We start from the raw sequence: 25,074 nt of genomic DNA on the forward strand, positions 1-25,074 counted from the left end.
TAGATAATTATTGTGTTTATGTATAAATCTTATATATATTAGATATGTATATTAATAAACTGACAAGTAATATTAAACTGAAGAATAAGATAAACAGTTTATCACTAAATATACTTTATTAAATATTGTTTTCTATCACAGATCTAATTTACATATTAATAACAGAAAGTGTTCATCCAATACTTTATAAGTACATCATCATGTTGACTTATTCCTAATATTTGCTTTAATTTCGTGACCGCGTCGGACGCGTAACCAGAAGTCTGGACGGCCGATTTTAGTGTTTTTGCCATTCTGGAAATGAATAAGAGTATACATGTTATTTTCATGACAATCGAATATAATTCATACTGAAATATACGAAGGAACCAGAAATTTCATTACATTTTCAAACAAATGTGTAATAATTATATTGTTAAAAATTATTTCAGTCTTGATCTGAAGTTCATCCAAATATTACATACCCTAGCCATTCTAGTCGCAATGACAAAAGATGCTGGTGAAGTACTTCATCATTAAAATTTGAATTGATCATTGCATTTTCTATCTTGGTCATCAATGTAGGACCTGTAATAAAAGTTTAAATACTATACAATAGCTAGTTATATGAAATAGCAAAGTTAAAAAAATAACCATTTTGTTTTCCATGAGTAATGTTTGTGAAGTTTTTTACATTTTGTTTAAACCCAGATTCCATTTACAAATATTGTCCAAAAGTAATGTGACATTGAAGTAAGGGCTTTTTTATATTTTTGGTTCGAAAGTACGAAAAATATTAAAGCATACGATATTTTTAATTGCATGATTCATAATTGTGTATGCACCAATGCCAGTGCATACTAGATTCTGGGATGCAAGCTATGGAAATCAGGAAATTTGATAATTCAAACTTGGGAAATGGACATCTGAAGCATATTTCAAAACCACATTATTTTCACTTGTTTAACAGAATAGATTATGTTTTAATGGTGGTACTTACATTTAAGTGGTACTACTCCTGTCCACTGGCAGTGAAAATTGCTATTCTCCGTTTCCTGGAGTATACAAACACTGGAAGACGGAGCCACTTGAACATTGTCTTGATTAGGCTTAATAGCTGCTATGTTGTGGTAGTTTGCTTTTGGCAGGAGAGTGTCAAGGCTTTTGGCTATTTTTGAAGATTCAATATGTGATGATTTAATTATTATCTAAAAAAAATATTATTTTATGAGTACCTAGTTAATGCATTTGCAGTATTAAACAATACTTGAATGGGTCAGCTTTAAGTCTTCCCCAAATTTTTCATGATTGAGATTAGGCTTTGAGCAGTGGCGGTCGTCCACTAATGTCGTCGGAGGCCCGGCGCGGAAAGTAGAATGGAGGCCGCCAGTGTAAGACTTATTCACGACGAATACGTATGATTCCAGTGATATTTTTTTTCGCTGATTTATACACATTTCAGATTCTTTGGTTCTGAAGACCTTTTTTTTAGCAACTATGTTTGGGGGCTCCGAAGATCGGGGGCCCCCCACCAACTGGGCGAAAAGTTCAATGAGCTCGTAGTCTGAGTTGATCCAATTTTACTAGTTTGGAGGCCCAGGGAGCACAGCTTGTAGTGTCTGATAGATAGTATACCTCTACTCATTTTCTATACAATTTAAAAGTTTTCACTCACCTTAATACCAACTAGTAAGCAATACAGCAGTATTCTAAAAACTTGCTTGCTCAACAAGTTTTCCAATGCCCTCAGTGGCATAGCCTCACTGTCTCTGCTCGTGGAGCATGCATCTTCATCAAATATAGTTCTTCTCGTTGAATTTGGTTGCAATTTCTTAAGCAAATCTTGGCTTGTATACAGTGTTTCGGTAAAAGTTAGTGCACCAGTTTTTAACATCCAAGTGAAATGAGAGTGGAGCTGTTTATATATATTTTCATCACCTTCAATAAAAAGATACCATGTACCATCAATTATACATAAAATAGTTTTTATGTGCTTATGAAACCTTTGTGAGGGCTATTATCATTGACCAGATTTTTTACATGACCATGTCATGTCAGAAGAGTAACGAGATAAGAAATGTAACGTAAAAATAGAAAGCCGGCTACTTAACACCTTATAATACTCCCACATTTTAGACAAATCATTTGGGATGCAGGGAATGCTAAAAAATTAGACTTACAGTGAAAACATATTACATCCGCAGTAAATAAAAAGACCATACTCATAAGGCTTGTGATAAAAAGAAATACTATACCTGTCAGCTGTGTTAAAGATCTGGACTGACCAAAGTCATTCCTTCCCGTCCTCAACCTCAGAGCTCGTTGAGAACATATACTTTGTTCTTTGTCGTATACAGCATCAGCAAGACCTTGTAGTTCTTTTGATATTTTCTGAAATTCAACAATTACTACATTTCACACACTTGACAAATATGTTTTAAAAACTTAGAAGGTAACTTAAAGCTGGCAAAAGAAGCAAATCGTAAAACTGCTCGTCTGCTCTGAATATAGAAATTAATGGCATCGCCCTAGTAAATTGTATGACTACACCTGCTCTCAACGACTTCAGAGCAGACTAGCAGTTTGGCGCGGTCTATACAAGTTTCCTAAAAATGTTATTTTTTGTCATTGAAGCAGTCATTAATTTCTAATGTATACAAGTATTAAATTCACCTGCATATGTTCAGAAAGTACTGGTGTGATATTGAGCAGCAGCATCTTATCCTTCATCAGCACCACAATAGAGAAAAGTCTCTTTAGTCCTCGTGCCCTGGTGTCCTTCAGCTGGAACATGAGACTCAGCACATGTCCTTGAGTCTCGCTGAAATACACCACACCACCTTCCTTGCTCCAACTTACCTGTTTTTAAGTATATGATGTGGTACATTTTAATTCTTAAAATAAGTACCTTTTTGTGGAGATTGTTAAATAAAGAGAAGGACCAATGGCTATATATAGAATCCATATAAATAAAGACATTGAAAAATGGTAGTGTCACTTTGGCATTGGGCAAATAAGCTGCTTCAAGTTGAATAATTTGTATTGAATAGTTTAGATATATTATCAATATATCAATAATTAAAGTGTTCATAAAGAGAGAACCACGAGAAACGATAAATCAAATCAAATATTGGGCTTCAAAATCTATTTGCCTTATTTTTGTAAGCTTTGTAGTATGTGGATCCACCAAGCGCGTGTATCCAGCTAATGTGGAAACTAAGGATACAATTAATTAGTTATATCTACAAGATATAGCTGTTAACGAATATTACAACTTACTTCACAAGTAATACTTCGTAACGCTGCTTGCCGTAAAAATGCCGTAACATCTGCGTTAGGGACGGATTCTCTGCTGCAGAATATAGTGCCATCGACGTCACGAGACACCAACACCGTCTCGGAGCCCAGAGAGGAGCACCCACTGCACTGCACCGAACATTTCGAGGATTCTCTTGTATGACTCTCATCGTCGGTTGTAAATGTACAGAAAACTGGCCGAGGGCCATGAGCCTCACAGAAATGACACAACCCAACTATAGCGTTCATTATCAATGCACTATGTGCATAATATTTAGTAAATATTGAAACGAAAAGAAAAATATTTTTAAAACTAAATACGCAGTGTTTATATTTCATGTGTTACATTTTGTCAATGTCAATTTGACTTTGACGTTGATGACATTACTTTTGAGTGACATTTTTTTAATAATTCTAGAGTCCCTGTTATATTTATATCATACAGCCTTCCTAATATATTTTGTACAATAAGTTTATTGCAATAAAGTTTTATACATCTATATTACATTATTATTAGAAAAACAATTTATTAATTCATTTACTGACAAAATAAATGCGTAATAAAGTATGTTACATTATTTTAATACTTAATATTTGAATACTTATTACATTTTTGAATAAATAAATGTAAGGAGTAAAGGAATAGCATTCTTTTTACGTGGCGGTAGGTTATATGACTAGTAAATAATGATCTCAGGGAACCTTTTTTTCTATTTGGATCGGATCGCACCGGATATTTTTGGTTTCATAATAAAAATTCAGGCATATTTTTTCGTCTTTATTATTTGTCTAAACTAATTAGTTCAACAATTAAGGTTAAATAATTAAGTTTCAACATTTATATATCTTTTCATAATAATACTATAAGATCTTATCATGCTAGCCTTCGATAAATTATTACTTTATCAGTAAACATGAACGTTAGAACTAGCACACAATTTCCCATTGTACATATTGACATATTAATATTAAAGCTAATTATATTATATAAAAGCTATGATTGCAATTTATTTCGTTACTATGCAATATAGTATTTTAACAAAATGATGACTGTTCTATGATTGATTCATGTATTTGAATGCAATGTAATAAAAACACCAATTCAGTCAATTTTTGTTAACTCATTTATTGAACTGTACACTGAGTCCAATTAACCTTTAACATCACAAGCACAGTTTCCATTTAGACCACTAAATAATTATATTAAGTTAATTTGACTGCGCCACAATCACACGAGGCGAAATGCTCACATTGACATTATATTACATTATAATATAAATAATATCACGCCTCGACCACACCTACCCGGCTGCTAAAATATGGTAACAGGCCAACACTGCAACATGATTACGATATAAGAAAGAAAACATATTGGAAGTACGAAATAAATTATTTTAATTATTATAAACAAATCACATGTAACTGTGCCTATTGAAAAAAAATTGTCTAAAACGTTTTAATGCTACTAGTGTTGTTTTATTTCTTAGAGACGGGTTTGTAGGCTATCTTTCTCGACTTGACCGCGGACCACTTGTGCCGCTTGTAGTAGTAGACGACGGCGGCGAGCAGCGAGAACATGCCGATCATCTTGATGGCCATCCGCTGTCGGTCGTCGTACTCGGGCTCGGAGCACCACCGCAGGAACGTGGCCACGTCCTTCGCCAGCTGCGAGGCGCTGTTCGGCGTGCCGTCGCTGTACTCGGCCGCCTGCAATACAATAAGATTGGAATTAGGGAGTCTTCAAACCAGCGCAATTGATGACCTGAGAAACAGCACAGAAGGTATTGGTGTCGTTTCCATGAAATCATACAAAATTTTAAATTTGCCTAATCAAACAATTTGTTGAGGGTCATGCTAATTTGCTTGAAGTAGACAAAAAGATTTATTGTAGGAACCAGAAAACAGTTCCATCACTTTTAAATTAAAAATAAAGAAGAATCAATGAAGATAGTTTCCGTAATTACGTAATTTTTCAAATTTTAGAGCCTGGAACCACACATTCATAAAATTTCATTAAGAACAATCCGAGAATTGTGTATGTTTACTATTATCTGAGCGTTATTTTGGCATTATTCCAGGAATAATTGGCATGTTACATAATCACTGCAGGGGAATTGAACTTTTACAATGCAGTATTATGCAATAAGACAGGATTAGACTGTTTTCAATATATTGTTACTATTATTATGCCAATATTTATATGAACTACATCTTTTCGAAAGTAGCGATAAATAATACAATCACCATTATATTATATACAAATTCAAATTTGTAGGTTAGTATAATAATATAAAAAAGAGGGCCATACCAAGCTGTAATATCCGTTCTTCATAACTATGTAAATGTAAATAAATGGATAATGTCTAATGATGTATAACTGCAGTTAACTTTATTATCATTTCTACAGTTAGGTTTTCCTTATACATATCATAATATGTTCATACATACATCCAAAGTTCCACGACTGGTATTTGTTGACATTTACCTCATTGAAAATAAATAAATGCATAAATGAGCCTTATGTCATTAACCATTATTGAATTAAACCCAATATAAAGGATTGAATTTGAATGAAAATCAAATATTTTCCTTCACGTTTGATCTTACCCAAAATGAAATATCAGCTTAACATGAAGCCTAGATGAAGAATAACTTGAGGTATAAAATATATAAAAAAAAATTATAAAGTGGATGTAGTAAATGAGCATCAAGTCCACCTAAAGATAAGTTTCACTGACTATGGACATCTGCAACTAATTCCATACAGAACAGAAGTTATAACTGAAGCTGATCACAGAAGCATTGTCACTCCTGAGGAGTGAGATAGTCTCCACATATTTAAGTCAACAAGCACACACCCACTTCCATCAAAACGCATCCATTCCATCAAACGCGTTCTTCTTCACTCCATAAATAAGTGTGCTGGTAGTATCTCTACAGTAATTTTTACCTCATGAAAGCAGCGTTAAGCGCTGCTGTGTTCTGGTTTGAAGGGTGTGGTAAGGGAGACATACTTTTCCGAGGCGTTCCAGCTTAGTTCTCAGGGGTAGTGGCGCATCTGTGGCCGACCTCAGGTAGGCATAACTAATCCTATCTGGGGTTGATTACAGACATCCCTCAGCAACAGTGTGCACTTACCATCAGGTGGACAGCAAACTCGTCTGCTACTCTTATATTATAAAAAAAACAAACAAGCTCTATTACCTTTCAAAGTATAAAATCTGTGCCAGTCAAACCACATGCTACCATATAACTGAAAGCTTCAACTCTCCCAGATATCACAAACCTTTATTTATTATTTGCTGTCACGGCGGTTTTTAAGTGTCTATCTATTTGTAATATGGTCCACATACCTCGTCAAACAATACTTGCGCCATGGAGATGGCGCCCCCAGGGAAGTAGGGGTTGTAGTTCTGTCCCTCGCGCAGGATGACCCCGGCCGGCGGGTCGCAGTAGCCGGTGAGCAGCGCGAAGATGTAGTCCTCGCCGCCCTTGCGGCCTGACACGATCAGCGACAGGTCCGGTGGGTAAGCGCCTGCAAGGTTATTCAAATAAGTTATTATGACAATAAATATGCCCTCTTATAATGACATGAAAAAATGGTCAAGTATGATATAGAGTTCTACATGAAAAGGGTTTATACTTTTTTTTAGGGTTCCATACCCAAAGGGTAAAAATGGAACCCTATTACTAAGACTCCTCTGTCTGTCCGTCTGTCACAGGGCTCTATCTCTGGACCCGTAATAGATAGACACTTGAAATTTTTACAGAAAATATATAATGGTGGAAGCTATGACGACAAATCCTAATTATAAACAAAACTTGAATATGAAAAGGGGCCCTCATACAACTAACTGGTATTTTTTGATATTTTTCAAACTATTGATGCGTTATATGTACACAGTTCAAATTTTCACAATGTATGTACTTCATTGGCCGCTATAATAACAAATACTAGAAATAAAAGAAAATAAAATTCTTTTTGGTGGTATGGAACCTTCCGGCTGCGGGTTTGGTTCCGGTCCAGTTCATGGTTCCGGTTTTATCCTTTGGGTACATAAACCTAAAAACAAACCGGTAGGTAGTCTTTATAAGCTATATAATATTATTCTATTGTAAGTTTAGCACATTTAACCACTTTAGGGATCCGCCGATATTATGCTGCATTGCGATATTGTTGTGAAATAGGACAAATTAAATTAAATATGTTATCTAAATTGTGTGTAGGTGGTGTTCAAGATTAGCCTATGTTGCACATATGTCTATTTTATAAACCTTAACATATGAACCATCATAATAATAATATTTAGGTTAGCTCACCATTGTTAGCGGCTCTGGCGGCATTCTCATTGGGATATGGCGACGGGAAGTAATCCGAGAGCTTGCCGGGCCTTTCGAAGTAGTTGCCTTCCTCATCAGGGCCATCCTTCACCATCACCTGGAAAAATAAAAAGACATATAACGCCAGTAATTGTATGTGTTGCTTTAAAAGCCTAAGTTATTAACTATAGGTGGACTATAAATTTACGACTAATATGTCCCAAAAAAAAAAAGTCATGTGGTTAATCAGTCAGTCACCTCTGATTTTTCAAAGTTATGTGCGTATTACAAATCAAGTATCATTTGCATTAACAGTGTAGGAAAACTTCGTGAGGAAACCTGCATACCTGAGAATTCTTAAAAAAGTTTTCAAAAAGTATGTGAAATCTACCAAGTTGTACTTGGTCAGAGCTTTGGGACAGTAATGGGTTGATGATGACAATGGTTTCGAAAATACTTGATATCGAAATTCACGCATCATGTCGTATTATGTGATATATGATCTAAACTACTTCCATACATCTTACTGTAGTAGACTTCTGTAGTCAAAAAGCATACTGACAAAAGGGAGATATGACTAGTGTATTGATGACAATATATGGTGCATCACAATTATTTAAATTAATATTAATTCCCTGTTAAACCTTTTTTTATAATAGACAAAAGTCCTCGGAAAAGTCGCCCTTACCACATCCTTCAAGTCAGATCACAGCAGCACTCAATACCGCCAATACCTGGTACTCCCAGATTCAAACCATTGAGGGGTTTTGCCTTGATAACCTATATTATCATCATGTTATATAAATACTGTTTCACACTCAGGAGTCTGATATAAGCTCAAAATTGGTCTGAACATCTTGGAAATGAACATGAAATAATAATTACCTCAGCAGCTTCAGCCTTGGCTTCCTCTTCAGTGTGGGTAACATTCACCAAGTTTCGGTAGGCGATGTACTGCAATGAGTGGCATGCCTTACACACTTGCTTGTATACTTCATAGCCACGTCGGACACTGTGATAAAAATGATTAAAGAAATATTAATATACTTTTATTTTTATAATATAGGAGTAGCAGACGAGCATGCAGTCCATCTGATGGTAAGTGGCTACTGCCGCCCACTGACATCTGTAATCAACCCCAGATAGGATTAGATATTCCTACCTGAGGTTGGACACAGAGGCACTGTTACTCCTGAGGACTAAGCTGGAACGCCCTGGAAAAGTATGTCTCCCGTATCACACCCTTCAAACCAGAACACAGCAGCATTTAATACTGCTGCTATGAGGCAGAAATAGGTGTGGTGGTGGTGCAGCCGGAGTCGAACCACAAAGGGTTCTACCACCTTCAAAATATGAATAGTAGTAATATTAATGTGTTAGCAGTGCTTACTTTGATTTGCTAGTAGAGAGGTATGTTTGACTAACTTAAGATATTTAGGCTAACTCCCCAATTGAAACTCAGAAATCTTTGGCCACAGTTTCCACTTGCTACAATCCCTACTTGTTAAATTTAAGAAGAAAAATATTTCTTAATATTGATAAGAAGTTATTAAGAAAGCCACCAGGCTTTCTTAATAACTTGAATACCTTGAAACTTTGAACTTAATACCTTGAAAAACAAGCCAAAGCACCAGCTTTGGCTTGTTTTTCAAGGACATAATTAAAGTTATTTAATAAAAAAATAAGACAATTACATAATATTTATGCCCTATAATATTCATGTCCTATAGTAATTTGAGTGGGTAACTTTTCTTTGTACCCAAAAAATGATTAAGATTATAAAAATATTGTACTTCACTATTGGTCACATAATGTGGCTTTTAAAAGTCTTCTTTTCAATATGAGACAAGTACATATAGGTAATTTGGGGACGAGGGGAGAAAGATTATTAGAAATCATCTTGCTAAATATTAGTCTGGGGTGTTTTTCAATTTGTCATCAGAGGTAAAAAAAAATACACTTAAACACATAATAATTATTAATTAAAGAAATTCCAGGCATCATTTTATATAACTAATAATTCTATATTTCCAATCTTGATGCAGATATTTATATAAATAAGAAAATTCATAGGTTCCTTTATTTAGTTATGTCATGTAACAAACCTGGCATGGTCAAAAGACTGGAACCAGCCAGCATGACTCCATGGTTGATGGAAGGGATGAGCCTCTGATCCGGAGGCCTTCACTGACTGTTCCAGGGCGAACAGCAGGGCGCCCACACCACCCCCCACCACCCCCAATGTGGATAACAACTGGAAATAACATTTATGGATTATATAAAAATCAAATCTTACTAAAATATTATTGCTCAGTATTAGTTTCGTCATTGTCAATATTTCTAATTCGAAAACATGTAATAAATTGACAGTTTTAATTGAATATTTTGGTTTTATGATAGGTTACTGAATTTTGATCATTCAAGTGTATAAAGTATGTGTATAATATTTTTTTTTTAATAAAGTATGTGGTATAATCAATATTAATTGATAAATATAGCGTATTGTAATTGACCTTTATGATATAGGCAAATACTTCCACTATCTATTTTCACAGTTGATCATAAGGAAGTTTTAACACAAGATTATCAAATTTCATAGTTTAATGAATGAAAAATTATAACTTACCAGTTTTCTGTTTCTCGTCCATCCTTGGGTGCTGGTGGACAGCTGACATACCTGCAATGGATGGTCACCATTAGTTTTTCACTTGTTACATAATGTTTGTAAGGTTATTACCAACTCTACGAAAATTTTCATACACTGAGCTACCATTATACTGGTACTAACTCTACACACCCACAATTCTATATAAAACACGCGAACAACTTCGGAAAATTATGAAAATTGCTAAAATACACCCTTGCACCATACAGGTTTGGTCATTTGCAATGACATGTTCATAAATTACACGGACCCCGAATGGCTCTATATTGCGTCGGTAAGTATTCAATTTCTTATTAACTAGGATTTTTAGTACCTGGGGTGCAACTAAACCATAATTTTTCAAAAGTCGTGCCCCACAAATCCTGCCTACCGCGGCCGCCATGATAGTAAAACGTCGTAATGAAAGACGAAACGATTGACAACTAATGCCTAACTGCCATGTCAAAAATTAATGTTAAGATCAGCGCAGACCCTACATATTATGAATATAGACATTTTCATTTAATATTTTAAATTGGCTACTTGACACTTTTTGGGAAACTGTTTTAATGAATTCATATACGTATTATATATGCCTTTCATTGATCATTTTTTCGAAAAAGGGCTATTTATTAATAAAAAACATATTTTTATTACGGTAAACGGAACGTTACGCCAAAACAGGCGGTCAAGTGTCATTTCGTAGCGTGACGTCAACACATTGAAAATATAGAAATAAACTTCGACGTTACACATACATCAGGTTTCGATGTGATCGACAGGTTTCGATGTAGTGACGTCACATGACATTTGAGGCAGCACTGTCGCCGTTTTGGGATTTAAAATCCACAGATAAAAAATCGAAAATTTCTTTTTAAAAATTAAAATACTTAGAACATATTAAAAAATAAACGAAATACTGCATAATTTATGTTTACTTATAAGCTATCATATCCAACATATTTCATATTTTATTGTTATAACTGTCAAGTACCCAATTATTGTCTTTACATTTAAATTCAACACGTATCATAAGGAAATATAACTCGCCATACATTCCATTCTGCGGTATTTAATAATTATAATTGGTGTTAATATAAAATTGGGAGATTTGTTATAAAGCGAAATTATTTATGGATAAAATTAAGTTTACGTTGTATAATTACAATATTAATGTAAAATAATAATAATATTTTTATATACATGTCGCAACTATGGTATAGGGCTCGAACACAAAACTGCGATGCGACGCGATGCGAATTCGCAACGCAGAAAATTGCGATGCGAATTGCTGCGATGCGATATCGTGCGGCGTAGCGTCTCTCAGGGTGACCAACAACAACAACCACTGTGTGATGCGAATCAATTCGCAAGTTCTTGCGATGCGTCGAGGGAGCTCGCAGATTTTTGCGATGCGACGTCGCATCGCAGTTTTGTGTACGAACCCTAAGTCCGTGTAAAAATGCTAGAATTGCTCTGAATATAGAAATGAATTGCTTCGCCATAGCAAATTATGTATATAATACTCTATTCAGCAGACTACTAGTTTGGGGCGGACTATACCTGAGGCAGACGTGCTAGCCAACGAGTATAGTAACCTATGTAGAAAGTGCTAGCGTCTAGCGATGAGATAGACGTAGACGTGCTACCTAGTAGGCTTTGTCACATATGGGCATTTACAAAATCAAAGTCGTTTTGGCTGACTGAAAAAAAATCTCGAGGAACATTTCAGAAGGAGGTTCATTTCAAGTCTTGCATACTTGCGACTTACTTACTGTATATCACATATTATAGAAAACGGGCAAGAGGTAATTAAAATTGCTGCCATCTTTTATTACAATATTTATTATTACAAGTTCCATATCTTTGATGCTATGTCAAGTTAAAAAAAAATAATTTTTACTCTGAGGTTAAATTTTCGAATATAATCTACATTTATCTACATTTCGAACCACAGACTAGTTTGACAGACTTTGACATTTTTGAGTTTTGACAGTTGCAGTCACGTTGGCCTTGGTTATTTTTGAATGAATAAAAGAAATTATTTTTATTTTTATAAAAATATTTTTATTTAACAATGTATAAATGAGCAGATTATTATTTCAAAAGTTTAATATCTTTTGTGTAGTTTATTTGCCCAGAAGGTATGGATATTTCTAATTTTATAGTTTCAAAAAAGGATATTTTCGCTATTTGAACCTCCTTGATTTTGGACCCAAATAGTTTTAGACTTCATAATTTTAGGAGTATGAACTGTTAAATTTAAAAAACCAAGCAGCTTATTTCATTTAATGATTGAATTTTTAAAACATTTTTTATAACCCACATATTTATGTAAAGGATGGAGCAAACTTTTTAAATGAAGTATATAAAAAAATAGTAAAATCGGCAATAGCCAATTGGAAACGTTATTATTGTTGTACATACATATTTTATTTGATTTATTTCATTTTCAGATTAAAAAGTGCAGTTATCCGAGTTGAAAAAATGCAAGTATTCACTCAAAAACGCAATCCAATTACTGGAAGTACAGAATGGGACGTGCAACACGAGGATTACGACTTCCACCAGGAAATCGCGCGGTCAGCCTTCGCAGACATGCTCCACGACACCGAGAGGAACAAGAAGTACTATCGAGCATTGCAACTGGCTATAGAGAAGATGCATGCTGCCGGGAAAAAGGCTAATGTGTTAGATATTGGTAAGGTGTGAAAATGCTTTTTAAGTTATCTCACAGAATTTTTAGGTAAAAAAATGATTTTTTGATTTTGATTTTTTATACATTTAAAGAAAGAATAAAAATGTTGTAAATTATTATAGAATTATATCTTTAATAACTACAAAAATAAATCCTGAATGGATTAAATTGGACATTGACTTTTATTTAGACATTCAAAACATATTTGAGAATAAAAAACTAAATTGTATGAAACAATTTCTTTGGTTATTTTTATGTGTACCATGAAAGTATATATATAATTGTCCTACTACAAAACTTGACTTCTGGTACTTTATCCGTCAAATCAATCAAAATTATATATTTTTTTCAGGCACAGGTACAGGGTTACTATCAATAATGGCCGCAAAGTGTGGAGCAGACTCCATCATTGCCTGTGAAGCATTCAAGCCGATGGCAGAGTGCTGTGTAAAGATTCTACAAAGGAATGGAGTGGCGGACAAGATTACCGTGATACCAAAGCGGTCTACTGAACTGACGGTTGGTCAAGATGGTGACATGAAGTATAAAGCCAATATATTGGTCACTGAAGTTTTTGACACTGAATTGATTGGTGAAGGTATGTCAATTTTTTATAATATTTATATAGTAAACAAGTATGTTGTAAACCAGGTGGTATGTTGGTACTGTCGCCCATCTGTAATTGACCCCAATAATTAGTTGGATCACTTCATATAAGAATGTCTTATACTCTTTATTGTATTCATTATACCGGAACACAATACAGTTTCTATGTGGTGTTGTTACTCAAATGGTGGTATAAATCTCAAAATCTTTTTAGTACCTTCGGTAGGGATCACCTACAATGTTATATAAGGAACTACTGGGTAAAACTATTGCTTCTTCACAGCAAACAATTAGGGTTCTAAAAGGTTGTTGTAATTGTCATTCACCATATATTACAATGAGCTCTATCAATAATAACAATTCTATGTAATATTACCCATCTGTTTTTCCAGGTGCTCTCTCAACATTCTCCCATGCTCACAAGTACCTTCTAGAGGAAGACTGTATTGTGGTGCCAGACTCTGCAGTGATATACGCACAGGTTGTGGAGTCTCCCACTCTGCAGAAGTGGAACAAACTCAATGATCTCGCTGATGAAGACTTGGAGGTCGTGCTACGGACACCACGAAAGGTAGTAAAGGATAGTTAATGAAAAGATATTAGAAAATCAGAAATTTACAGCAAAAGTTAATAAGAATAATTAAAGATTAAAAAACTAAAACCACACTAAAGTGGTACTAGGAAAATTGTATTAACAATTAGGATTACCTGACAACAAAAATGGGACAAAATTATTGAAATTTTGTATTCACATTTTATTTGATAAAAGTTCAAAATTTTAAATTACTAATTGAGTGTTCAAAGTGGGTAAAAATTGAGTTCAGAGAATCCATTACATGCCCAGAAGCCCAGATACATACAAGTCAATGTAATAATAAAATTATGTTAAAAATAGTGAAGAGTGTGAAAAGTTTATTTGTGTGTTGTAATGCATTTTGGTAGACTACAGTTGTAAAGATGTATAGTCCGCGCCAAACTGCTAGTCCACTCTGAAGTTATTTGATCAGGTTTAGTCATATAATTTGCTATGGCGACACGATTCATTTCTATATTCAGAGTGGACTAGCAGTTTTACACGGACTATAATGAATAAAACTTAATAGGTCCATTTTTTCTGGTTTATTTTAGATGCGAGATTGTCCAGGTTCAGCAGCAGTACATGATATCCAATTATCGCAACTGCCGCGGTACGCTTTTAGGGAAATATCAGACCAGATTCCTGTGTTCTCCTATGACTGGTCAGGCCGCACTCCCTTAGAAATGAACAGGGTTGCGAAACATAACTTTGTGGCGACAAACACGGGGAAAGCCCAGGTGGTGTTCATGTGGTGGGAGCTTAATATGGATCCTGAAGGTTGGTCCTTTATTTTTTCTTCTATATTTCTTCTTCTATATCTATTTTAATATATTGTATATACATATAATTTAGAAAGTTATTTTAAGAAATTATGAGTCTATTTATAAAATAATTTATGTGCATTACAACTTTATTATACTTAATTATAGAAGTTTTGGCACTTGTACAAATATTACATTTTGCATAATAATTATATAGATAATTTCAATTTAATGAACTTGTTGGCATATTGTGACATATTTGTAACTTTGTGTGTGAATTAAAAGAAATGATTATCAGTTACAACTATTCTATACCTAAGTTTCCTATTAAGTAGATGATTTACACTGATTATATGACACAGTAATAAAATTAAATGAAGTCCTTCAATTCCAGAATAATATACACTATATATATTTACGCCTTTTTGTTTATGCCTACAATATTGTATTATATTAAATGATATTATAATTTAACAGAAAGGTGTAGAATCTTCTAGGAAGCGAATGTTTATAATTATAAGATAAACATTAGTGATACTTGATTCTTATTTTGTTAATTTTCAGGTAAAATTTGTCTAAGCTGTGCCCCTTGGTGGTGTCACCCCGACGCCAATATATCTTCTGAACGACCGCAAGACACCATACCATGGCGCGACCACTGGATGCAAGCAGTCTACTACCTCCCTAAGGAAATAACAGTGAAAAAGAACTCCAAAGTAACATTAGTATCCTGCCAAGATGAATATTCTCTGTGGTTCTATTTAGAAGATTCAGAAAATAAGCATGAGAAATATAACCGACCGGCCTGTGAATGTGGCGTGCATATGACGTTGTCAAGGACGCACGTGTCGTACTTAAATGACGGGAGACGCAGTAAGAAGTACCTCGCTCAGATAAGAGAAGATTTAGTCAAGGATGCTGTTGTTTTAGACCTAAATGGAAGCAGTTTTCTTGGGATGGCTGCAGCAAAGATGGGAGCGAAGGATGTTTACATACTAGAGCCAGCAAATCATCATGTTGAAGTACTCAAGGATTATATTAGAGAGAATAACATAGACAATGTTAAAATAGTACCAGATGTAGATGATGAGATACTAAAACAAGTGACGAATGTTGTTTGTGATCCAAATTTTAGCAGTGCGATACTACCTTGGGAGAACTTAAAGATGGCGTACCTATTGCACCAGTATAGAGGCAAGTTGCAAGAGAATGTTACGATTATGCCGCAGACATGCGAGTTCTGGGGGATGCCTGTGGAATTTCAGGATTTACACAAAATAAGGATACCGCTTGGAATCTGTGAAGGGATTGATATGGCTGTTTTTGATGATCTTGTCGAGGTACAGTATTAGTAAGAAAAATAATAGGCATTGATTTTGTCAAACTGTACAACAATTTTGAATTAAATAAACAGCAAAATTTAAAATCAATATAAATTGTATATTCTATTCTATTAATATGTTTTTACATTTTAACTTTATCTGTGGACATAATAACTAATAATTTAATTAAAATTAGTAATAGACTTTAATAGACTAAAATGCATAGGGCTGAAATTGAAATGTACTTTATAGCACTTTGTGACCTAAACCCGCATTTTAGCCACGCATTTCTGTGTCCAAAGTAGCCGATTTTTACACCGTACGAATATTAATACACTACCCTCACAGTTGAAAAAAATAAACATAGCTATGAACGTTTCATACTTTTAAATGCCATTTAAAAATTAAAAGTGAGTAATGAGTATTTTGTTTAAAGCTATAATTATTTTAATATTTTATTTTGGACGTTTTTTTAAATGTTTTTGCCATTGTGTATATACTAAGCAATAGCATCACTATAAGAGTAACTATTGGGCTTTATCGAATTTTATTGTTTGTTTTGACTGTGTTTGTTTTATTTTCGCTACACACCATAGTAGGAGATATTTAAATTAGGAATCGTTATCAAAATTAGCCATAATACTACTCCAGTAGAATCTCGACTAAGCGACCTATTTGTTGTCGTATTTGTGGCATTCGGATTATCGAAAATTTGGATAATTGAGTTTATGAAGAAAAGCTATTTAAACCGATTTAGGAAGGTGATGTTTTTCGACTATATGTTTGTTACGTATGTATTTTTCATTCTTTGGCAAACTCAAACGACTTCATTAATTTTGATACATGATGTGTCGCTGAATTCGTCTAAATTGTGGCGATAACTTAGGTTATATTTTTAGCATTCGGGTTTTTGTTTTTTATAGTAACTATTTTGTTGCGATTTGGCGACTTTCCGGAATTTAAATGCACAAGTCACACAAAATGTGGCTGATCTGTAAGGGTTATTACAAAGTTACTTGTTCACGTTTCACAATCCGAACAATCGCAAATATTTATAACTAAGGTCCGGATAATCGATTTTCTACTGTATCACTAGTATTAGTTATGTATTAGTACATTATGTGATTGCTTATCATATGTTTCTTTAATACGCCTGTATGTAGCCTAAATGGCTTGATAGATTTCGACGTATGTGTGGTGTTAGATTTGTCTTTATCACAAGTGCAGAATAATTACTAAATTTTCTAAATTTCAATGGTTTTGGTTGTGTCACATTTTTATTGCTTTTTTAGTTCATAATTTTTAGTTTCAATCATTTATAAGTTTCAAAATAATTATAATTATGATAATTATACGAAAAAATAACGAAAAAATATGATAATTATTTTGAAACTTATAAATGATTGAAACTAAAAATTATGAACTAAAAAAGCAATAAAAATGTGACACAACCAAAACCATTGAAATTTAGAAAATTTAGTAATTATTCTGCACTTGTGATAAAGACAAATCTAACACCACACATACGTCGAAATCTATCAAGCCATTTAGGCTACATACAGGCGTATTAAAGAAACATATGATAAGCAATCACATAATGTACTAATACATAACTAATACTAGTGATACAGTAGAAAATCGATTATCCGGACCTTAGTTATAAATATTCGCGATTGTTCGGATTGTGAAACGTGAACAAGTAACTTTGTAATAACCCTTACAGATCAGCCACATTTTGTGTGACTTGTGCATTTAAATTCCGGAAAGTCGCCAAATCGCAACAAAATAGTTACTATAAAAAACAAAAACCCGAATGCTAAAAATATAACCTAAGTTATCGCCACAATTTAGACGAATTCAGCGACACATCATGTATCAAAATTAATGAAGTCGTTTGAGTTTGCCAAAGAATGAAAAATACATACGTAACAAACATATAGTCGAAAAACATCACCTTCCTAAATCGGTTTAAATAGCTTTTCTTCATAAACTCAATTATCCAAATTTTCGATAATCCGAATGCCACAAATACGATAACAAATAGGTCGCTTAGTCGAGATTCTACTGGAGTAGTATTATGGCTAATTTTGATAACGATTCCTAATTTAAATATCTCCTACTATGGTGTGTAGCGAAAATAAAACAAACACAGTCAAAACAAACAATAAAATTCGATAAAGCCCAATAGTTAGTCTTATAGTGATGCTATTGCTTAGTATGTACACAATGGCAAAACCATTTATAAATACTTCCAAAATAAAATATTAAAATAATTATAGCTTTAAACAAAATACTCATTACTCACTTTTAATTTTTAAATGGCATTTAAAAGTATGAAACGTTTATAGCTATGTTTATTTTTTTCAACTGTGAGGGTAGTGTATTAATATTCGTACGGTGTAAAAATCGGCTACTTTGGACACAGAAATACGTGGCTAAAATGCGGGATTAGGTCACAGAGTGCTATAAAATAGTATACGATACTTGTGACATAAGTAGCCTACTATCTGCACGGCGTTTAGCACCCTCGCTGCGCTCGGGCGCTAACTTCACGCCGTGCAAAAATAGGCTACTTTGGCCACGCGTATCGTAATGTACTATTTAGTCGAGATTCTTAAGTACTGTTGCATTGCTTTATCTATTTTATGTACCTACTATTATACAGGGTGAATCTCCATAAAGTGCACATATTGAAACAGGTAAAATTAAACCGCATTTTGTCGACAAAAAAAATAAAAAAAATAATAAAAAATTTTTTTTTTGGGTTTTACGACCTTTTGAAGTTTTTTTTTTGAATTGTGCACCGAAAGTAAATAAATCGCTATAACTTTTGAACTAAAAGAGTTATCATGTTCAAACAAAAATTACAATGAATGCCAATTATAGGCCGTACTGATCCATGAAAAAAACAAAACAAAAAAGCTTATCTTCCCAGAAAAAAATAGTCAGATTAGTGTGAAAAAGCAATTTTTTTAGGTTAAATTTCAGTAATCGTGAATTTCCTCAAAATAATCTAGGCTTTTTATTTTATTTTTATTATTTAATGTAATTCTACGTCGTATTAGCTTTCAAACACTAAAAAAAGCATGCCTCTAACTTAAGTATAAAGTTTCCTACGAGCGCTTAAACAAAGGCAGTTTTTAAGGGTGTTGGTAATAAATAACATTTTTAATACAAACTAGTGTTTTTTTTTTAATTACTAAAGATTTATTTTATTACAGTTTTATCACTTTAATATCGTCAAAAATAAGAAACTACCATGAATTTACCATTGAAACATATTTTTGATAGTTTTCTTTGTTTATATTTTGGACATCTAATTATGGGTCGGACTATACCAGTTTTATTAGGGCGCACGTGCGTCGCGTCATGAGTATCTTTTTTGAAACGTTCCTAGCAAACTTTATACTTGAGTTAGAGGTGTGGTTTTTTTAGTGTTTGAAAGCTAATACGACGTAGAATTGCATTAAACAATAATAAAAAAATAAAATGCCTAGATTATTTTGAGGAAATTGATGATTACTGAAAATTTTACCTAAAAAAGTGCTTTTTTGCACTAATCTGACATTTTTTTCCTGGGAAGATGATTTTTTTTTGTTTTTTTTTTCATGGATCAGTACGGCCTGTCATTGGCAATCATTGTTATTTTTGTTTGAACCTGATAACCCTCTTAGTTTAAAAGTTATAGCGATTTATTTACTTCAGGTGCACAATTCCCAAAAAAAAATTCAAAAGATCGTAAAACCCAAAAAAAATTTTTTTTCTTTTTTTTATATTTTTTTTGTCGACAAAATGCGGTTTAATTTTACATGTTTCAATATGTGCACTTTATGGAGATTCACCCTGTATAACAGTTCCCTGGTTAGTAAGTGAATTTATTTCAGCAGAGCTCGAGAACGATAAGTGACGCGGAAATCGAGGCGCAGCCTCTATGGGAGTACCCGTGCAAGTGCCGCGGACAACCTAGAAAATTGCTCGAGGTCAACATGCTGCAATTGAAGCCGAAGTTTGCTGCTGACGGTACATTCTTAATTGAGTAAGTATAAAATGATTAACTCGTTTCTTATATTTCAGTTGCTAGCGTCGGGTTGGATGGCTGACCGCTAGGGGATAAATAAGACACACGTTATGCTTTTGCGCCTGGTGCATGTTCAGGGTATTTTTTAGGCACCGCCCATATCATTATTGTATGAAGTGGATTCTGTGATTTTTTATGTGACAATTTTGACGAATTTTTTGAGCGACTTTGAAACTGTTTCATTCACACCTTTTAATTTTAATTTAGGTATATCATATATAAATAATAATCTATGAGGGTATATGTTTTAATATTTATGTATTCCTACATACCTATCATGTAACACAAAAACGAATACATAATAATCTAGACGAGTAATTTCAATTTGTCACTTAGTTAATTGCCTGGCCGGATTTCGAATCAGCACATTTCTCGCGGTCGTAAAAATAATGTTTTTTTTGTTTTCAGCGAGTCTCAAGGAGATGGCGAGGCTTCAATAAACGGGTTCGCGGTGTGGGCCGTGTGGAGGGGCTCCGGCAAGCCGGTGAGCGCTGGACCCAGCGAGTGGCCCAGCGTGGGCCAGCGGGTTGTGTGGGACGAACATACGAGGCAGGCTGTGAAAATACTTGTGAGTATCTGCCTAGGACAGATTTAGCCTTGAGTTTATGCTACAAATTCAAGAGTAGGAACTAGTGCTACTTAAAAGATTCATTTTGACAACAATTAAGCTGATTTTGACAAGACTTACAAGAACAGATGCTAATATATATTAGGTACTATTATTACGTAACGTAAAAGAAATGATAAGTAAAGTGTTCGTGATTTATTTTATCAATTATTTATAGCTATAGTCTGATTCATAATTAGGTGTCCAAAATGTAAACAAAGGTGTTGACCTATCAAGAACATACCCTTCAAATGGTAGATTCTTATTTTTGATAATATTAAATTAATGCAACAATAATAAAATAATAATCTAAACAAATTAAGATCAATTCACATTTTCTAATATTTATATTACCTCAATTTCGTTCCATACAGTAATAATAATAAAAAACAAGGTTTATGGTAGAAAACTAAAATGTGATAATGGTAACACAATCGGAACCCAGAACATTTCTTGTGCCGTCATTTTTAAGTTTCGTAGCTGATGTTATTCATTTTCGTGATTGTAATTGAACTCGAATATATTAACGTTTACATAGCGCGTTTGTTAAATTGTGAATAATTGTAAAGTTTTCGTTTTTTGTTGAGTTTGTTAAAGTTTTTATTTCTTCTTCATTTGTTTGTTTGATTTGACATTTGTTTGTTTACATTTTGGACACCTAATTATGAATCAGACTATACGTAGCTTTACGTGTCAAATTCTGTCAAAATTAGTTCTGATCAAACTGTTTAAGTCGATAAATTAAATTCCGTTATGTACCTGTAAGTGAAGAACATAGTAGAATAAGGGATACCGTACGGCATTTTGTATATTAGGTTTCCAGAAGGGTGAAAACGAAACCCTATTACTAAGACTTAAGTAAAAAATAATGAAGCCTCCATGTGCGAGTTCGATTCGTACTTGGCGAACTATTTATTTATTTTTAATTTGTCCAATTTTATATTTTATTTTTATTTCAGAGTAAAACGCATATAGTGAACAACACTAATAAATGGAGTTACCAATTAGCTTCTGACTTGGAGAAAGGCCAGTTCGACTTGACCTTAGACTTGGTGCTCACAGAAGATGTAGAAAGCTAATGAAATCATGGCATTTATGAATCAAATGTAATAAAACATAGTTTTATTATTGATAAAGAGTTTTATTTTGTATCTTACTACCAATAAAATTCGATGGCTTCGAATTTCGTTCCTATTCCAATTAAAGTCGTTCGTTTTACTTTTGCTTACAAAGAACTATGAGTACAATAGCACTGAAGGTGCTAAAGTAGTCTGATATAATAGGTGTGATAAGGCGGAAATGTAAAATACAATAGAATACAAAAATTAATTGCACACCTAAGACAAAATAAAATAAACAACAATAACAAATAATTAAGGGTACAACAGGCGGTCTTATCACTAAAATAGTGATCTCTTCCAGACAACCATTGATTTTAAGACAACAAAATACAGTAGCAAGTGAAATAGGGTAGGGTGTTAACTTTAATATGTTTGCAGCTTGTATAGAACAACAAAATAGCAAAATAAGAAATGCACAGAATGAGGAAAATAAAAGATTAAAGAGGGAGAGATAAGAGAAAGGGTTAGGTAATATGTAAGAAGCGTTCCAAAAATCTTTAGACAATTACATAATAATCAGGCGATCGTCGTAGTCCTCAGGAGTGCCAATACATCTGTGATGGGTTTCAGGTAGAAGCCCTGGTCTATATGGACAGAATTATAATCCGCGCCAAACTGCTAGTTCGCTCTTAACTTGTTGCGAGTGTAGTCAGACAATTTGCTATGGTGACGCGACTCATTTCTATATTCAGAGCCGACTAGCAGTTTTTCGCGAACTATGTAAATGTTCATTGCTGGCAGTGAATACTTACCATCAAGGCGTACTTATAAAAAGTATAACCGTAATATCACTTGGCTATAATAAGATTGCAAAATTGTACTACATTGTCTGGTAGAAATAATTGTATATAGATAGTAATTGCCACAAAGCTATTATAGCTGGTTTACGAGCCGTTTTAACATAAATGATTGTGTGGGAGGTAAACATAGTTTTCAAATTGTGGGTGGATTACATCTTAACAACATAATTTGAATTGGATTCAGCACATTCAAATTTATTTCCGTCTTTAAGCACAGAATACTCGTATATTATAGAACTTATGAAACGATAACGATCGTTTTGATAACTTAAGACCTGCGTTGAGTGGAATCCTGCCCGTCACTATATAGATAGATAATCCATTTACAAAATTCTCTTTTTTAATTTAAATAGTTAACAATATTTTAGAGTTTCCTAGATATCTGTTTTATTCTTACATATTTTACAAATATTATTATAAATGCGACGTCACACGCTCCGATCTCAAGTGATAGTGGAAAGATAAGTAGAAGTGTAAAGTGTAGAAAATTATATAACCGAATTTGTTATTTTATAATACTGTACTTAGGTATATACATCTGTGATGGGTTATATTACTTTATGTTCCATATAATGTCTCAATGCATAAACAGGATGTTGACGCTAAAACATTAACCATCTACGTTAATTCCTGTTGGAGCGATATGGCGATCGGTTTTTGTCAGGCGTTATTAAGGCGCCATAAAGCAGTTAAGCCCTGGATAAGGAGCAAGACAAAAAGGTTGTTCGATTTCTACAAGAAGCTTGATAGCCGTAGGCCGCGATGAACCGCGGATGTAGATGTATGGTAACTAGATGTGTTGGTCGTCGGCCACCGTCCTGGCACGCTCACCTACCGCATTACGGTACGAAAAACTTAAGGCTGGTTATAGACGAACGATATATAGATATAATCGGTTTAATAGTTAATATTAAATGGTGATCAGGAGACAGAAGTAACGACATACTTGAGAGTTTAGTGACGTCCTGAATGTTTTTTTTTACTTGGATAAAGACTTAGGTTAAGGTATGTTTTTAATCTGCGGTACCTATGTGGGAGTTAATAATCAAAATATAAGAGCTTACAGGCTTAAAAAAGTCTTATTAAAATCGTAGAGCCTAAAAGTAATAAATAACATCGTGTCATTATGTCCAACAGAATTGATTAAAAATTGATTTGCTACACAAGTCATTACTCTTGTTTGTCGTCATCTTAATTATTTAAAGATAATTAAAATATTATCTATATAAGACTGAAATATTTATGAATGACATTCATAAAACAAAAATCTTTCGTCTGGCACGAGCCTAACCCGCGACTTTGTTATTCTTCGCCCGCAACCATCGAGTACGCTTTTTGTCCACCACTTCACGCAACTACTCATTACATAGTCGCAAATGCGACTCACACGATTAATTAATTATTTATAGCTTATTAGAAAATCAGCTTAGCGGTCACCTCCATAGACGCTCTCGGATCCAGTAGATCTGTGTCGGTTTACGGAAGAGCACTTTTTGTTCCACTGCAAAGTTTATCTAGACTAGAATTAATACTGAGATAGTTTTGTTTTTAATTATAACAGGCTTTAAGAAAAGAACGATTTTATTACATGGAAGGTAACGTGAGTAAGCTTTTGCTCGATGTAGAAATAGAAACCGCAAAATAATGAATTAATCAAGTCCAGTTCAAATCATAGCCTACACAGTTTGAAACTTAAGCATACAAAGATTGTAGAATTATTTTTATATTCACAGTTATAGGTATTTCATATTTACCGTTTTTTAATTTATGTATCACATTTTATTATGTTGTACCTAAAGATATGACCTTAACGCGTTCAGAGAATTATAGCTTTAACTACATATCATCATCATCATCAACCCATTACTGTCCCACTGCTGGGCACGGGTCTCCTCTCATAATGAAAAGGATTAGGCCATAGTCCACTGCGCTGGCCAAGTGCGTATTGGTAGACTTGACATATCTTTAAGATTTTTTTTATAAATAAAGTTTCCTCACGATGTTTTCCTTCACCGTTTAGCAAGTGATAATTAATTTCTAATACGCACATAACTTTGAAAATCAGAGGAGCGTGCCTGGGATTTGAACCTCGGACCCCTCGATCGAGAGGCCGAGTTTCTTAACCACTAGGCTATCACTGCTTTAACTACATATATATTAATTAAAATCTTCTCGCTCTGCATTGTCAATCATAGTGATTAGTGTATATATCTCAGAACAATACTAGTCATTGTTCTGAGGTCTATATACTTATATATCCGTCG

The 25,074-nt window shown here is 33.8% G+C and overlaps 3 protein-coding genes across 6 annotated transcripts; 1 reads left to right on the forward strand and 2 right to left on the reverse strand.

The window, feature by feature from the left end:
* Nucleotides 1-97: 97 nt before the first annotated feature.
* BHD (folliculin) lies at nucleotides 98-3,646 on the reverse strand. The gene is made up of 7 exons (XM_073091514.1): nucleotides 3,259-3,646; nucleotides 2,653-2,838; nucleotides 2,235-2,370; nucleotides 1,655-1,917; nucleotides 980-1,187; nucleotides 465-567; nucleotides 98-294 (listed from the first exon to the last, which is right to left on the reverse strand). Exons 1-7 carry the CDS (start codon nucleotides 3,613-3,615, stop codon nucleotides 156-158), a joined length of 1,392 nt encoding a protein of 463 aa, XP_072947615.1. The 5' UTR covers nucleotides 3,616-3,646; the 3' UTR covers nucleotides 98-155.
* A 731-nt stretch (nucleotides 3,647-4,377) lies between these two features.
* On the reverse strand, nucleotides 4,378-10,704 carry Cyt-c1 (Cytochrome c1). Its single transcript, XM_073091515.1, has 7 exons — nucleotides 10,575-10,704; nucleotides 10,223-10,273; nucleotides 9,702-9,850; nucleotides 8,482-8,608; nucleotides 7,597-7,714; nucleotides 6,630-6,811; nucleotides 4,378-4,983 (listed from the first exon to the last, which is right to left on the reverse strand). Exons 1-7 carry the CDS (start codon nucleotides 10,641-10,643, stop codon nucleotides 4,753-4,755), a joined length of 927 nt encoding a protein of 308 aa, XP_072947616.1. The 5' UTR covers nucleotides 10,644-10,704; the 3' UTR covers nucleotides 4,378-4,752.
* Nucleotides 10,705-12,232: 1,528 nt separating this feature from the next.
* On the forward strand, nucleotides 12,233-21,997 carry Art7 (arginine methyltransferase 7). Of its 4 annotated transcripts, none has more exons than XM_073091169.1 (9): nucleotides 12,233-12,384; nucleotides 12,697-12,941; nucleotides 13,291-13,536; nucleotides 13,937-14,115; nucleotides 14,673-14,898; nucleotides 15,447-16,222; nucleotides 20,092-20,240; nucleotides 20,691-20,850; nucleotides 21,849-21,997. In XM_073091169.1, exons 1-9 carry the CDS (start codon nucleotides 12,326-12,328, stop codon nucleotides 21,966-21,968), a joined length of 2,160 nt encoding a protein of 719 aa, XP_072947270.1. In that variant the 5' UTR covers nucleotides 12,233-12,325; the 3' UTR covers nucleotides 21,969-21,997. The 4 variants fall into 4 exon arrangements, with proteins under 4 accessions (XP_072947270.1, XP_072947272.1, XP_072947271.1 ...); XM_073091171.1 differs by having other exon boundaries at nucleotides 12,369-12,384; nucleotides 20,089-20,240; XM_073091170.1 differs by lacking the exon at nucleotides 12,233-12,384 and adding an exon at nucleotides 12,466-12,604 and having other exon boundaries at nucleotides 20,089-20,240.
* Nucleotides 21,998-25,074: the final 3,077 nt, after the last annotated feature.

Source organism: Epargyreus clarus, unplaced genomic scaffold (genome assembly GCF_041222505.1).
Source record: "Epargyreus clarus isolate Ecla_fem2 unplaced genomic scaffold, WU_Ecla_fem_2.2 ptg000034l, whole genome shotgun sequence".
NCBI lineage: Eukaryota > Metazoa > Arthropoda > Insecta > Lepidoptera > Hesperiidae > Epargyreus > Epargyreus clarus.

Excerpts from the sequence above, each read along its gene's own strand:
- Art7 (XM_073091169.1), top strand. The coding sequence starts at position 12,326 with ATGAGCAGATTATTATTTCAAAAGTTTAATATCTTTTGTGTAGTTTAT. Across the intron at positions 14,116-14,672 it reads TGCTACGGACACCACGAAAG|ATGCGAGATTGTCCAGGTTC; the intron begins GTAGTAAAGGAT and ends GGTTTATTTTAG. Across the intron at positions 14,899-15,446 it reads GCTTAATATGGATCCTGAAG|GTAAAATTTGTCTAAGCTGT; the intron begins GTTGGTCCTTTA and ends GTTAATTTTCAG.
- BHD (XM_073091514.1), bottom strand. The coding sequence starts at position 3,615 with ATGAAATATAAACACTGCGTATTTAGTTTTAAAAATATTTTTCTTTTC. Across the intron at positions 1,918-2,234 it reads ATCTTTAACACAGCTGACAG|GTGATGAAAATATATATAAA; the intron begins GTATAGTATTTC and ends TTTTTATTGAAG. Across the intron at positions 568-979 it reads AGGAGTAGTACCACTTAAAT|GTCCTACATTGATGACCAAG; the intron begins GTAAGTACCACC and ends CTTTTATTACAG.
- Cyt-c1 (XM_073091515.1), bottom strand. The coding sequence starts at position 10,643 with ATGGCGGCCGCGGTAGGCAGGATTTGTGGGGCACGACTTTTGAAAAAT. Across the intron at positions 8,609-9,701 it reads CAGTCTTTTGACCATGCCAG|TGTCCGACGTGGCTATGAAG; the intron begins GTTTGTTACATG and ends TTTTTATCACAG. Across the intron at positions 6,812-7,596 it reads CGCCAGAGCCGCTAACAATG|GCGCTTACCCACCGGACCTG; the intron begins GTGAGCTAACCT and ends ATAACCTTGCAG.